Source organism: Carlito syrichta, unplaced genomic scaffold (assembly GCF_000164805.1).
Source record: "Carlito syrichta isolate Samal-C Ts95f unplaced genomic scaffold, Tarsius_syrichta-2.0.1 Scaffold313839, whole genome shotgun sequence".
NCBI classification, from domain to species: Eukaryota; Metazoa; Chordata; class Mammalia; order Primates; family Tarsiidae; genus Carlito; species Carlito syrichta.
This window is the reverse complement of record NW_007257935.1, coordinates 452,501-468,261: the sequence shown is the minus strand read 5'-3', so window position 1 is coordinate 468,261 and position 15,761 is coordinate 452,501. Positions and strand designations below refer to the sequence as shown.

At 49.9% G+C, this 15,761-nt stretch overlaps 1 protein-coding gene across 1 annotated transcript in view; it reads left to right on the top strand.

Moving 5' to 3' along the window:
* The window catches only part of XPC (XPC complex subunit, DNA damage recognition and repair factor), a 38,029-nt gene extending 22,853 nt beyond the window's left edge, over window positions 1-15,176 (top strand). The window contains exons 9-16 of the mRNA XM_008070602.2: window positions 175-1,047; window positions 2,379-2,539; window positions 7,118-7,199; window positions 12,285-12,419; window positions 12,498-12,667; window positions 13,203-13,296; window positions 13,809-13,898; window positions 14,951-15,176. Of these exons, the coding sequence (XP_008068793.1) occupies window positions 175-1,047; window positions 2,379-2,539; window positions 7,118-7,199; window positions 12,285-12,419; window positions 12,498-12,667; window positions 13,203-13,296; window positions 13,809-13,898; window positions 14,951-15,166 (1,821 nt within the window). The 3' untranslated portion in view covers window positions 15,167-15,176. The remainder of the gene's footprint in view (window positions 1-174; window positions 1,048-2,378; window positions 2,540-7,117; window positions 7,200-12,284; window positions 12,420-12,497; window positions 12,668-13,202; window positions 13,297-13,808; window positions 13,899-14,950) is intronic.
* Window positions 15,177-15,761: the final 585 nt, after the last annotated feature.

Sequence of the window (15,761 nt, the reverse complement as noted above, 5' to 3'; positions counted from 1 at the left end):
TTAGCTAGTACTTCTATACAACCCTAAAGGATAGCCAGTTGCTCACTGTCTGAGCCAGGGACATCTTGGTGTACTGGTTCTCTGGCCAGTGACTTAACCTGCTTAGATGACAGGATCTGAACACGTCATTAGCAAAAAAGAAAAAAACTAGCAAAATGTCTTGTTCTGTTTAAGAGAAAGAAATCTTCCAAGGAGAGATCCGTGGAGGCTCCTGGAGGATCCTCGGAAACTTCCAGCCAAGTTCTAGAAAACCACGGCAAACCAAGGACCCGCAAAGGAGCCAAGCAAGAGGAAACGTTGTGTAAGGGCACTGGCAATCCAAGAGGCAACGGGAAGAGGAGCAAGGCAGGCAGAAAGAAGCAGAGTGAGCCCTCCTCCAGTGAGGAAGAAGAAGGCATGAGGGAGAAGGCAGTCCAGCGGCGCTGGCATGGCCGGGAGCGGCGAGTGTCCTCCAGGGTGTCTTACAAAGAGGAGAGTGGGAGTGGCGAGGCTGGCAGCAGCACTGACTTTGAGCTCTCCAGTGGGGAAGCCCACGATCCCTCTGATGAGGATTCTGAACCTGGCCCTCCGAGGCGGAGCAGGATTTCCACTCCTCAGAGACCAAAGTCTGGATCCAAGGGTGCCTCCAGCACCCAGCAAGGAAGCCACCAGAAGCACCCAGGCTTTCCAGCAGCATCCTCAAGCTCTTCGCGCAGCAAGAAAGGCAAGAAAATGCCCAGTGATGGTGAGCAGGCAGAAAGAGGGAGCCCGGCTGGTGTAGACCAGTGGTTAGAGGTGTTCTGTGTACAGGAAGAAAAGTGGATATGTGTGGACTGTGTCCATGGTGTGGTGGGCCAGCCTCTGACCTGTTACAGGTATGCCACCAAGCCTGTGACCTATGTGGTGGGCATCGACAATGATGGCTGGGTCCGAGATGTCACACAGAGGTATGACCCGGCCTGGATGACAGCAACCCGTAAGTGCCGGGTGGAAGCTGAGTGGTGGGCTGAGACCTTGAGGCCATACCAGAGCCCATTTGTGGAAAGGGAGAAGAAGGAAGACTCAGAGGTAAGATTTTGGCTGCTAGGGGCTCCAAGACCCACTCAGGTTATTATAGTTATTCCTGTTTTTGAGCACCTAATATGTGCACAGTACATAGATATGCACAGTTGGGTATTTTTAGTGTGTTTTCTTATTTATCACAACATTACAAAGCCGGATTACTATTGCCTTAGTTGTACTGGTAAAAAGTTGCAGAGCTGAGAGATTAACTGACTTAGTATTTGAACCCAGGTCTTTGTAGCTTTGAAGTCTATATACTTTTAGTTACTGATCAGTTGTGAATTTGGAGGTTTAACATAATTTATGCAAGTCATACAACTTTGACTAAAAGAAGGAATAACTCATCACTATATTGTTACCCCTTTCCTATCATGCACATATGCACAGACACATACACAAACACACCTCCCACCTATAGGACACTTGTCTCCTGGAAAGGAGGAAACTTGGAATAATGAAATGTCTTCAGTTTGTTGAGAAGGCACGCTGGGAAGTAGAGACGTCTAGAACATGACACAGCTTTGTCACTTGGTCCTAGAACCAAACTTGCCAGCAGTTAGTTTCCGATCACTCAGGATTTATTTAGAATTTCCTAGAGCAGTGCAATTCATCCCATATTGGGAGTTTGCCCTGGGGGTATTCGTGGTTCATTTTATTTAGTAATGGCAGATTAAGTGGGAATTATGCAAATTGTATTGTAACCAACCTACCTAAAGCACCAGTGGAAGCCAAATGTGCAGAGTATTCTCCTCCTCAGCTACTGCACATTGCCAGCTCTTACTCTGTTGGGGTTTTAGAAGAGATGCCAGTGGAAAGCTTAAGGGACCTTGGTGGTTACAGCAGTGGAATTGTCTACTAAGCAATCAGAATCCTTAGACAGGTGCAGAGAGCACATACACTTGTTATAGGGGACCAGGAGAAGAGGCACAGGGTGTGAGCTGCTCCTTTCAGTCCCCTGTGAGAGCCGAATCAGATGAGCTCGCATTATAGAGTAGGACTGCCTCCTCAATATAAGACCTTCTGACTGAATAAAGCTGTGCTTTCCTTCCTTAAAGGTCTCCAGTAGGGCAGACAGTGATCTGCTAGGGCTGGCTAAAATGTCTAAGGGTTGGAAATAGATGGCTTTTTGAAGTTGTCACAGCCAAAGAGTTACTTGATTCTTCATAGCTTTTGACTGATCTGTAACCTACTTAGTGGCGAGAACTGTAGGTGCGATGTTTACAAAGTTCATAAACCCTCGACTCCACCATCTGTCTTCAGAGCTAGTTGTCTAAGCATCTTCTGCCTCAGACCTCTTCTAAATAACATATTCAACATTGTCTGTCTGGCCTTTGCAGTTTCAGGCAAAACACCTGGACCAGCCTTTACCCACTGCCATTGGCTTATATAAGAACCACCCTCTGTATGCCCTGAAGCGGCATCTCCTGAAATATGAGGCCATCTATCCTGAGACAGCTGCAATCCTTGGGTATTGTCGTGGAGAAGCTGTCTACTCCAGGTACGTGAGGCAACCCAGTTGGCCTTGGGACTTCCTGATGGTTTGGGATTAGCAGCTTTCTTCCTGAGCCCAGGGGCTGTAGTGGAAGCTCATCTTACGGTTAACAGCATTCTTAGTGGTTGAGCTATAGGATATGGGTGCGCTGCTGTGTGCGTGATGTGTAGGAGAGACTAAAGCTTGAAAGTTAAGCAACAAGAATAAAGAAACCAGCAGAGGAAAAAGAACTTGTGAGGGAAAATAAAACACAAAGTAAGACAAATAAAACTCAAGATAGGGCAATAATAAGCACAATTCTCAAATATAAGTTAAAAACATACAAAAGGACAGTAAAGGATTTGATCACAAAAATTAAAAGGAGTGGATATTTTAATGGGTATAGAACTGTGTTTGGGATGATGAGAAAGTTCTGGAAATGGATAGTGGTGATGGTTGCACAGCATTGTGAATGGATTTAATGCTACTGAACTACATTTAAAAGCAGTTAAAATGGTGTATTTTATGTTGTTACATTTTATATAACACAATAAGGAGAAATCACTAAACAAAGTGGAATAAGATGAATAAAATATATACAAAATTAAAACTGCAAAAAGTGCTAGTAATTTTGTGGTGAGAAAATAAAAATAGAAACAGCAATTTTGAGAAATATCAATAAAAGGAAAATAAAAGAAGTGATTTTAAAAAACACTGAAGCCGGGCTCGGTGGCTCAGCCTGTAATCCCGCGCCTTTGGGAGGCTGAGGTGAGTGGATTGCCTGAGCCCGCGGGTTCGAGACCTGCCTGGGCAGCGAGACCTCATCTCTACAATAAGTCAAAAAATCAGCTGGGCGTGGTAGTGCATGCCTGTAATTCCAGCTCCTTGGAAGGCTGAGGCGGAAGGATTGCCGGAGCCCAGCAGGTCGAGGCTGCGGTGGCCGGGAGCAGCCACTGCACTCCAGTCTGGGTGACACAGACTCAACTCAAAAAAAAAAAAAATAAAAAAAAAAAAATAAAAAACACTGAAGTGTAAGACAAAAAAATTAGAGACGTTCTTGATAGATAGGACAACAGAAAAGATATGGAAAGAAAGGAAGTGTGGGAAAACCCACATGAGAGTAGGTGCTTTGAGTCCTCTGGCTTCTGCCTCCTGCCTGCTAATTCCCCTCGACCCTGGTTCGGGGATCTCCTCCCCTGCCCCTCCCCTCCCCACCCAGTCTTGTAGCTTTCTGTTCCATGTCAGGGAGCGCCATGCCCAGCTCATGGCAGGACTTCACTCCTCTTCTGGGGCTTTAGCACCCAACAGTTAAGGGGACCTGGGCCGTCCTGAGAGAGGCTTCCTCAAGTGGAGGGAAGTCTAGTGGGAAGAGAATGCCAGTGTAGTACAGGGACACCTTGTCAGTGGCAAAAGAAAACATTAGAGGTGCACATTTGTTGATTTATTGTGGTAAAATAAGCATAGCCTAAAATTTGCCATCGTAACCATGTTTGAACTATCTAGCTCAGTGGCATTAAGTCCATTCACTTGGTTGTGTAGCCATTGTCACCATCCATCTCTAGAACTCATTTTTCTCTTCCCAAACTGAAACTCCGTCCCCACTAAACACTAACTCTCCATCACACCCCTCCACCCCCGAAGCCTTACCATTCTACTTTCTGTCCCTGTCCCTGTGAATTTGACTACTTGAGTACGTCCTATAAGTGGAATCATGCAGTATTTATAGTCCTTATTTCACTTAGCATAATGTCATCAAGATCCACCCATGTTGTAGTATATGTCAGAATTTTCTTCCTTTTTAAGGCTGAAATATATTCCATTATGTGTATAGGCCACATTTAGCTTATCAGTTTTTTCATCGATGGACACCTGGGTTGCCTCCGCCTTTTGGCTGTTGTGAATAATGTTGCTGTGAACATATACTCTTCAAGACCCTGCTTTCAATTTTGAGGGGTATATACCCGAAGTGGAATAGCTAGATGAGGTGGTAATTCTATGTTTAATATTTTTTGAGACCACTATACTGTTTCCACAGTGGCTACACCACTTTGCATTTTCACCAACAATGCACAAGGGTTCCACTTTTCCCACATCCTCATTGACACTTATTTTCTGTGTTTTGGTAATAGCCATCCTCTGAAGTGTGAAGTGGTTAGAAGTTAACATCTATTTTGAGGAGGCTGTTTCTGCATCCTTGCCGTTTTCTTTAGAAAGATGTCCAGATGAGAGCCGGGCTCGGTGGCTCAGCCTGTAATCCCACGCCTTTGGGAGGCTGAGGTGAGTGGATTGCCTGAGCCCGCGGGTTCGAGACCCACCTGGGCAGCGAGACCTCATCTCTACAATAAATCAAAATATCAGCCGGGCGTGGTAGCGCACGCCTGTAATTCCGGCTACTCGGAAGGCTGAGGTGGAAGGATCACCGGAGTCCAGCAGGTTGAGGCTGTGGTGGTCGGGAGCGGCCACTGCACTCCAGTCCGGGCAACAGAGTGAGACTCCAACTCAAAAAAAAAAAAAGAAAGAAAGATGTCCAGATGGGCTGGGTGGAGTGGCTCAGCCTGTAATCCCAGCACTTTGGAAGACCGAGGTGAGAGGATTGCCTGAGCCCAGGGATTTGAGACCAGCCTAGGCAACTTGGTGAGACCTTGTCTCTATAATAAATCACAAGATAAAACAAGCCGAGCATGGTGGCGTCCATCTGTAGTTCCAGCTACTTAGAAGACTGAGACGGAAGGATTGCTTAAGCCCAGCAGGTCGAGACTGTTGTGGCCGTGAGTGTGCCTCTGCACTCCAGCCTGGGCGACAAGAGTGAGACTCCTACTCAAAAAAAAAAAAAAAAAAAGTCCAGACGATGCCTGCCTGTCAACCCTGATCTGATCTTTCTTTCCCGATTCCTATTATTGTGACGTAATTATGGGCAATCGTAATCCTGATGGAGTGATGTTACTGACTGAGAAGTACTGCTCCTGCACTGAGGAAGTGTCTGGTCCTCCCAGCTCATTACTCCTAGCTGATAGATGAGGAGACAGATGCTCCTCAATTTGTGATGGAGCGCTGTCCTGAAGAACTCCTTTGTAAGTTGAAAATGCAGACTTGGCACGGTGCCTCAAGTCTGTAATCCCAGCACTTTGTGAGGCCGAGGTAAGAGGATTGTCTGAGCCCATAAGTTTGAGACAAGCCTGGGCAACATGGTGAGACTGACCTTGTCTCTACAGTAAATCAAAAAATTAGCCAGGCATGGTTGCGTGCACCTGTAGTTCCAGCTACTTGGAAGGCTGAGGTGGAAGAATTGGCTGAGCCCAGAAGGTCGACCGTGGGGTGGCTGTGAATGTGCCACTGCACTCCAGCCTGGGCAATGGAGTGAGACTCCAACTCAAAAAAAAAATAAAGAAAATGCATTGAGCTCCCTAACCTATTGCACATCATAGCTTAGCCTGACCTACCTTCAAAATGCTTACACTGGCCTGCAGTTGGGCAAACTGTCTAACTCAAAGCCCACTGTGTAATAAAGTGTTGATATCTCATGTAATTTATTTAATACCATACTGAAAGTGAAAGAGTACTTGTATGGTACTTGAAGTATGGTTTGTCCTGGCTGTATATTGCTTTGCCATCATCATTACTTGAAAAGTTCTGAACCATGGAAAGCTGAGGGCCATCTACACTGAGGCTTGCTGAAGATAAAGTGACTTGTCCAGATCACCTAGCTGGGAAGTGGCATGGGCAAGATCTGACCCATGTCCCTTGTGCTGTGCAGAAATTCAGCCTCAGACCATCTGGCGGGTATGGGCCTGATGTCTGCACTGGAAGGAACACTTCACTAGTGCCCTGGCTCACTGGAACCCCTCTCCCTGGACTGAGTTAGGGAGCGCCAGCTAAAGAGATGGACATGCCCTGTTAAAGGTGGCTTGGCAAGAGAAGACACTGAGCCTCGCTGGAAAGTAGAATTGCACAGGGTTGCAATGAGCTCTTAGCTCTGGAAGGAGGTGAAGCCAGAGATCTCTGCTGTAACCATGAGCTGCCATGGTCAATGAACTGTCCTGATGCATGTGTCTTAATTCCATGATAGTTTTTATGCTGCTTATAGCTAGTTTCCATGTAGCCTTATTTTGGGTTCATGTCCCCTCCCCTGGACACTTGTCCCTTCCCTCATGGGTGTTCAGCAACAGACCAGACCCTCAGCAGGTGCTTGCTGGTTCTCTTAGTGCCAGGTAACTGCACCTGCACTGGTGGCTTTTACCTCACCCCAGGTGGGCTGCTGGGGAAGCTTCACTGAGCTCTGGACAGCAGAGTGAGGAAAATCTAGGAAGGGGCGGTGCGGTGGAGGCGAGGCATAGAGCCTAACGTGACTACTCCAAATTAGGATGTGTCAGAGGGTACATCCCTGCAGAGACAGGCCGTCCAGGTCTGAGGCTCTTTGCCTGACGCAGCTCCTCTGGGAGCAGGGCCAGCCCATGGAGGGTGGGCAGAGCCTGAGGAGGGAGTCTTCCTGGAGGAGGGGGGCTGCACCCTTCCTTCTGCAAAAGGTTACAGGGTGCCACAGCCTTGTGTCCCTGCAGAGGGATGTGGGCTGAGTTTGCCCTTTATCTCCCTTGTTGACTCCTGTAGGGATTGTGTGCACACCCTGCACTCCAAGGACACGTGGCTGAAGAAAGCAAGAGTGGTGAGGCTTGGAGAAGTGCCCTACAAGGTAACCGGAGATGGGGGACCCTACAGAGAGTGGGGGCACAGGACTGAAGCTGGGTGGGAAAGCTGGGTCAGGGGGTGATGAGCCGTGCAGTGCATGCCCAGGATAGGAATCCAGAAATGTCTCACTTCTCTGACTTGAGCAGGATTTGAGGAAGAGACAAGCATTTAAATTATGTCTTAGCTGGGCATAGTAGCTCACATCTGTAATCCTAGCACTTTGGGAGGCAGAGGTGAGAGGATTGCCTGAACACACAGGTTCGGGACCAACCATGGGAATATGGTGAGATCTCTTCTCTACAGTAAACAAAAAAAATTAGCCGGACGTGGTGGTGTGCACCTGTAGTCCCAGCTACTTGGAAGGCTGAGGTGGAAGGATTGCCTGAGCCCAGCAGTTTGAGGCTGCAGTGGCCATGAGCGTGCTCCTGCACTCCAGCCAGGATGACAGAGTGAGACTCCAACTAAAAAAAATAAATAAATTATGTCTTATTAATGAGGAATTTGTAGAAAATTGTAGGAGTCCTGCTCCTGCAAGGGTTGGGGGGGGGTCTCTGGCTGGTGTGATGGCGTCGGCGATTTATGAAAGAGAGAAGAAACTAGAGAGAAAGAAAGAGACTGGACTCCTGTTTACTGCAGAAGTCGTTTATTGGGAATTACAATGGGTCTTTTATCCCCAAATTTTGCACAGTCAGTCTCACATGTCTTTCACTCGAACACAAAGCCAGGTGCGTGAGGGGTGTCCCCCATCCACCAGATGTTTTCTTAGGTATGAGGAAGGGCAAACCCAAAATTGTCTTACTGTTCCCTATGCTTGGTTAATGTTCCTCAAAAGCAATGCAACAATCCCTACTAGCATCATGATGTTCTAATAATCAATAACTTTTCTAAAGCTCATGTGTACACAATACTTACGATGACTAACTTAAATTTTATTACCTTTCTATTCTATGCTAATTCTACTAATCCTAACTTACACAATTGCTATGGAAACTCTTAATTATAGCTCAAACCAGTTCCTAAAGAATGTGGCCCAGTCCAAAGATCAAGCTGGGCTCTCCAGAATGTGGCCCAGTCCAAAGTTCACAGTGGGCCACTTCTTGGAACAAATGATTATGATCTCACTCAAAATGGCTACAAGAACTACATAGCTACTATATAAAATTATTTTATTTCTCAGCCCCCATACTAAAAACCTGTGACCTGTACTAAGGCTCTTAGATGTGACCCAAGTTTAAACTGTAAGTTGTACTAAAGCCAAAACCGCAATCAGTAGGAAAAAGGGAACAATGAGTTTCTAAAGTTAGCTGTATTCCTCTGGGTTTCAGAGTTCTATGCTTGAGCTAGCAGGAGTTCTTTCTGGCTATAGTGCTAAGCAAGAAAAGGGAGAAGGAATGGGGTCAACAGCTCCCGAACGCATCCTAGTGGTCTCAGGATCCACGGCCCTCCCTGATCCATGCTCAGTGGGCCTCCGTGGCCGGCTCCCAACAGGAAATGGGTCTTCCAAAACACACAAGAAATCTAGGTGAAAAAATAGGCCCAGACTTTTGTGAACTCAGAGGTCCTGCAGGTTGGCACTGGGTTCCTACATGGTTCTAAGAGACCAGAACCCTGCTTTGTGGAGACACATTCTCCCATCAGATTGCTCCTTCTGTTGGACAGTTCACTAGTATTCTGCATGTGTGTGATCTCTGTTAGGGCTCGACAACTACAGGAATTGGCATTTCGATGCCCTTTTTTACAGATGAGAAAATCAGAGCTCAGGGAAAATGACTTGTCCTAGGCTTCACAGGGAGTGAAATGACAGAGCCCAGGCAAGAATCCCAGGCCCTGCCTTGATGCCAGGGTAGCTTCTTTCATCCTGTTAGGCCAGTTGCCTGTGAGGAGTGTGAACTCAGCACAGCAAAGACTTTCACAGGACACACCACTCAGTTCAGCCACCAGAGCACACTGGCCTGTCACAGACACATTTACTTCTCTTTGCCAGACCCCAGGAGGAGTCCTTGGGGGTTATAAGACTGTGGAGCTGGGTGGGACCCCTGTTTAGTGGGTTGGGGCTGCAGGTACTGGTGGCAGGTCACTGCCAGCAGCAGGCTCGAGTGCACGATGCTGCCTGCTTCGGGCCTGAAGGACCGCTGGGGTTTTCCCTAGACCTCCTCACCTGTCTACCTTCCCATCAGAGAGCCAAGCTCTTCTTTCTAGCATGGCACTGTCCAGTGAGAGTGAAACGGGAGCCACACATTTAAAGTTACCCGTAGTAAAAGACACAAAATAGGTGGATCTTAACATTTAAACATATCCAGATATATCTAAAATCTTATCATTTCTGCATAAGAAATGTTTTAAAATGTCAGTGAGGTATTTTAAATTAATTATCTTCTTATTAAGTCTTGTGTGTATTTGGCTTTTTTTTTTTTTTTTCTGAGTTGTGGTCTTACCTTATCACCCAGGCTGGAGTGTAGTGGTACAGTCAAGGCTCACTGCAACCTCAACTTCCTGGGCTCAGATAGATCTCCTGCTTCAGCATCCTGAGTAACTGGGACTACAGGCACATGCCACAACACCTAGCTAAATTTTTTTTTTTTTTTTGAGTTGGAGTCTCACTCTGTCACCCAGACTGAAGTGTAGTGGCTGTTCCTGGCCACCACAGCCTTGACCTGCTGGGCTCCGGCGATCCTTTCGCCTCAGCCTTCCAAGTAGCTGGAACTACAGGTGTGCGCTACCACGCCCAGCTAATTTTTTAAAAAAATGTATTGTAGAGATGAGGTCTTGCCAAGTTGCCCAGGCGGGTCTCAAACTGCGGGCTCAGGCAGTCCACTCACCTCAGCCTCCCAAAACGTGGGATTACAGGCTGACCCACCGAGCCCGGCTAAATTTTTTTTTTTTTTGTAGTCTCACTATGTTACCCAACATAGTCTTGAACTCCTGGGCTCAAGCAGTCCTCATGCTTTGGCCTTTCAAAGTGCTGGGATTACAGGTGTGAGCCACTACACCTGGCCTGAATTTGACTTTCTGTTCTCACTTTAGACTTGCCACATTTCAAGTGTTCAGTAGCCACGTGTGACTGTTGGAAGCCATATTAGCACAGGTCTAGAATAATCCCAAATCTCAAAACTCCATCCCTTGTTCTGATCCCCACTGTTCCAGCTCCTGCCTCAACATCTTTTGCTTGGACAACAGCCGTAGCTTCCTTCCCAGTCTGAGTCCGTTCTCTGTGTCACAGTCATGAGGCTCTTTCTGAGACACAGGCTGTGCGTGACACTGCCCTGCACACCTTCCCCCACGCACCACAGCTGCCCAGTGCCTTCAGAGCCCCACACCTCCCACGTGGTACGCAAGTGGTGCTCTGGTGCCTGCCTCCTCTGTATCAGCCTACTTACAGATGCCTTGGGCGTGGGGTTCTCACACTTCTGTGCTCTTGGGGTCAAACACCCTTCTCATCCACCTTATTCTTCTGACCAACCCCTCTGTGCATCCTTTAAGCTACTGCTTAGACAGGACCTGCTCTGAGCTCCTCTTCTGCCCTGTGCTCTGCATACTAGTTGTAGATATGTCTCTCCCCACAGGACTGAGCTCCTTGAGAGCAAAGCCTTCCCCTGTTCTGTCCCTCCCTCACGATGGGGCCCCTGGTATGCTCTGTAAGAGTTTCCTTGTAGATGTTTACTGAGCAGTGCTGGACAAAAGGCTTCCTCCGGAGGGGACTGTTAGAACCCAAAGTGCCCTGAGCATAGAAGTGATAACAGAGAGCAGTGTGTCCAGAAACTGGCAGGAGTGGACATGAGAGCACGGGTCAGCCAGCTGTAGCTACAGGTCATATCTGACTTGGTGACTGTTTTTCTAGGGCCCTTGGTCTCAGAATGGTTTTTGCATTTTTAAAGGGTTATAAAAACAAGAAGAGTAAGGACTACTGGCCACCAGGCATGGTGGCTCACACCTGTAATCCCAGTATTTTGGGAGACCGAAGCAGGATTGCCTGAGCCTAGGAGTTTGAGACTAGCCTAGGTAACATAGTGAGACCTTGTCTCTACAAAAATAAAATAATTATTGGGTGTAGTGGCGTGTGCCTGTAGTCCTAGCTACTTGGGAGGCTGAGGTGGAAGGAGTGCCTGAACCTAGGAGGTTGCGGCTACTGTGAGCAGCTATCATGCTGCTGTACTCCAGCCTGGAGGATAGAGTGAGACACTGACTCAAAGAAAAAAAAAAATGGCGTGCACCTATAGTCCCAGCAACTCAGGAAGCTGAGGTAGGGGGAACACTTAAGTCTAAGAGTTCAAGGCTTCAGTGAGCTATGATGGTGCCACTGCTCTCTAGTCTTGGTGACAGAGTGAGACCCTGTCTCTGAAAAAACAAAAAAAGGACATATGTGGCACTGGCCACATGTGACCCTTTGCAGCAGATGCTTGCTGACCCTTGCACGAGACAAAGTCTGCGCTCAGGCCCCAGCGCCAATCCTTTACTTGGCCCCACACCTGCACCTGGCCTGCCCATGGGTTATATGACTATCTCCTCCTTGCTGGTCCTGCACTCCTGTCATCCCATAGCTCCCAAGGAACATGCTGGCCTTGGCCTCTAGACATCTGTTGGGGAACAGATTGGGGGTCCTCATCTGTCAGTGCTTCCCAGGTGCGTGAGGTGGCATAAGGTCACAGAGTGGTAGAGACACAGGCTGTGCAGAGGGACAGTGACTGGCTGTAATCCTGGCTCTTGTCATTTACCCAATCTCTCTGTCAGTGATGAAAGTCTGGAACATAGGCGGGGCCAAGAGCAGGCTCTGGCCTTTGTGAGCTGTTGACTTGGGGTGGAACGTGTTCCCTCTGGGGTGCTTATCTGTAAGATGGAAGTGGTAACAAGACCTGCCTCTGGGCTTATTGGAAGACTAAATGAGTAGCAACATACATGGGCCAAAGAGAACACTGTAAATGTGAGCCAGCGCTGTTTGTCATGGAAGGGAGGGAAAGCCCCCCTCCTGGTGGGTTTACTGTGAGGGTTGACCGAGGCAGCAGGCCTGCAGCCCCAAGCTGGAACCAGGCTTGAAGGAAGCACTCAGGACCTGGAAGTCTTTGTTGAAACTGCGGCTGCTTCGTCTGTGTAGATGGTGAAAGGCTATTCCAACCGGGCCCGGAAAGCCCGGCTTGCTGAGCCCGAGCTGCGGGAGCACAATGACCTGGGTCTGTTTGGCCACTGGCAGACGGAGGAGTATCAGCCCCCTGTGGCTGTGGACGGGAAGGTAAGGCTGGCATCAGAAGGGGTGGGACAGGCCGTGCGGTTCCCCAGCCTGCAGTCGTAGCACGTGCTCCCTCCGCAGGTGCCCCGGAATGAGTTTGGGAACGTGTACCTCTTCCTGCCCAGCATGATGCCCGTTGGCTGTGTCCAGCTGAATCTGCCCAATCTGCACCGTGTGGCCCGCAAGCTGGACATTGACTGCGTCCAGGCCATCACTGGCTTCGATTTCCATGGAGGCTACTCCCATCCCGTGTACATGACGGTCCCTGGGTAGATGGGGAGGTTCTGGAGCTGGGGCTGGAGGGCTGTTGGGGGCTGCTGGGGGTCGAGGCCTGGTGGCTCGTCTTTTCAGGATTTTACGCTGGATCTACAAAGTCAGTCTTAACACTTGATCAGTTCCGGCTTCCATCGGAGGCAGCAAAACCACTGAAGCCAGCATCCCACTCATGCTGGATTAAAACATTGTTCCCTGGGCGTGGCCATAGACTGTGGGCAGAGAGGGGTCAGCATCCTTCCTGGGTGACTGCCTGGTTAGTGAGCTCCATCCTGTCTTCGGGTTGGGAGCTAGGCTGGGGGCTCTCCCCAACTCTCTCAGGCCAGGACTGGGGAGGAAGAGACAGGTTCCCCAGGCCTGCCTTCCTCATGGGTGGTGTTGGTCCCTGGCTGGCCCAGGACATTCTTCAGGGTCCCTTGTGTTTAGAAGTGGCCCGGTGTCCTCTGCAGAGGAAGGAGGGGCGGCAGAGCAGGCATCAGACCCAAGCAAGGGCATGGTGTTGTGTTCCCCCAGAACCGACGGGTACATAGTCTGTGAAGAATTCAAAGATGTGCTCCTGACTGCTTGGGAAAATGAGCAGGCTCTCATTGAAAAGAAGGAGAAGGAGGTGAGTGGCATGGGCAGTCGTCTGAGGGGAGCAGGTACACAACCTGAGCTTCCCAGGCCTCATGGCAACGTGGGTAGGAGAATGGGAGAGTCCCTGCTCTCCACAGCTCTCTCCAGCACTTGAAGGGTCTAGCACTGGATCAAACAGGCCCTGCCTACCTGTCCATAGCGGGCCTGGCTTGGGCTCTGGGCACTGCTTGTCCCTGCTGCCAACTCTGGCCTTTGTCTGGAGAGGAACGGCTGGGGCACGGGTCTGAAGCCCTCATCCACTAGAAACCTCAGTCAGTAACAGTAAAAAGGAGCTATCTTGTTTTGGTAGCTTTCAAGTATAGACCAATTACAAATCAGATCAATTTGTACAAAATGAGACTTGATGGAGAGACTGTATCTTTTAACATCAAATTGTATGTGTGTACATGTGTATGTTTATATTTATGCTCTCAACTTCAGTCTCAGTGTTTTTCCTGGAAATGTCTGTGCTTCACATTTTCTCCCACTTCTCTTTTGCTGCAGAAGAGGGAGAAGCGGGCTCTGGGGAACTGGAAGCTGCTGGCCAAGGGGCTGCTCATCAGGGAGAGGCTGAGACTTCGCTATGGGCCCACGGTGAGAACACAGGCCGGTGGGTTTCCCAGAGGTGCACCTCAGACATCCCTGGCCCAGGCTCTGCCCAGACACCAAGTCATGGTGGCTTTACGCTGGAAAGGCCCCCATCTTGTGTTTCTAAGGCCCACGTCCTGTCCTTCTGGGGAAGGGCATCCCTGGAGGGAGGCCTCAGCTGGTGCTCCAGCCCTGCCCTGCCCCCCTCTCTGTCCACGTGTGGCTCTGTGGGTCTGCTTTGGTGCCAAACAGTGCCCCAGAGGGCCACATCCTGTGCACTCTGTGTCTGCTGCGCCCCCTCCGCCTTCAGTGTTCTCAGGGCCTGTGGCCGCCCTGCAGGCCTGCCCCGCACACTCAGTACCCCTCATAGCACCTGCCATGCGCCAGGCTGCAGGCACGAGTGTGGATTTGCTGTGAGGCCCTCAGGGGCCCCATTTGGGAGCAGACAGACGCCCTGGCATGGTTATGTGGTATGAGGAGTCCTGGGTCAGACGCAGCAGAAACTGCTCTGGGTGTGCTGTTCCTTCCCTCCGGCCCTCCGTGCTGCCTGTTTGCCTTTAAAAAGTAGTTTTGTCATGCTCCTGCCTCGAATCCCATCAGCAGCCCTCACAGCTGGCTGTGTGTGCTGACTGGCTCCTTGCCCACTCCTCATCCACCCCCTCAGCTGTCCTGGCCTCCAGAGTGTTGCCTCCGACCATGTGGCCCTGAGGGTAGGTGCTGTGCATCTGGGCACTTCAAGACGTGATGCAGTTTTGTTCAGAAATGCGGCAGCAAACCAAAGTGGTGATCCCTAGACAGGATGCCGTGCTCCCAGGGCAGCTTCCTGCCTGGACTTCCTGGTGCTCCCAGCGCTCAGCTCATATCCTGTTCTTGGGTCTGCTTGGACACACTGGGCTAAGCAAGGTTCAGTAAGACCAGCAGGGCCCCTCTACCCAGGGACCGCGTCCTCCTGCAGTCACACAGTTCTGGGCAGGCTGGGAGCTTCTGCCTCTGGCTGTGACTTCCTAGTATGTGATCCCTGGCCCTGCCTGCATTCCCCTCCTCTGTCACCCATCCAGAGTGAGGCAGCAGCTCCCCATGCAGATGCAGGAGGAGGACTTTCTTCTGATGAAGAGGAGGGGACCAGCTCTCAAGCAGAAGCGGCCAAGATCCTGGCTGCCTCCTGGCCTCAAAACCGAGAGGCTGAAGCACAGCAGACGCCGAAGGGCCCCAAGAAGACCAGGAAGGAGAAGAAAGCGGCAGCGTCCCACCTGTTCCCATTTGAGAAGCTGTGATGGGGCCACTTGTTGCTCTGCTGCAGGCCCGCTCCCAGCCCTGAGGGTAGCCAGGCCCTGGTGGCCGGTCTCCTCTGCTAAGGCAGGTAAGCCTGCTGCAGCCAAGCTGCATGAGGAGGCTGAGTTGGGGGCCGCTGTGGGGTTGGCCCAGACCTTGTCACGTTCACCCAAGGGGAGCTTTCCAAGTTTCTTGCTACCAAACCCACCCACTCCCAGCTAGGACACCCATTCTCAGCTATGGCACACCTTCCAGGGAGACACCCTCCGGCCTACTAGACCGGTTATTCCTTTGGAAACACTGGGAGTTTTTGTACAGAAGGCACTGGGAGGTTTCCAGATGATGGTGCATTTAGGAATGCACAGATCCCTCCTTCCAGTTAGCCTTCATCTGTCGGACACGTGCTCTCTTGCCTATGTCACAGTCCTAGGGCTCCTCTCTGCTGGCGCCTCCTTTCCCTGAACCAGGTATGCTAATGCTACCCTTGCTGCCTTTCTGTAGCAGGGAGAGCAAACGAGAAGTACAGGTCATTTCAGGTGGTGGTGGTGTTGGGGTCTGGTTTTCAGAGTAGTGTTTTACAGTAGAAGACCAGAACAA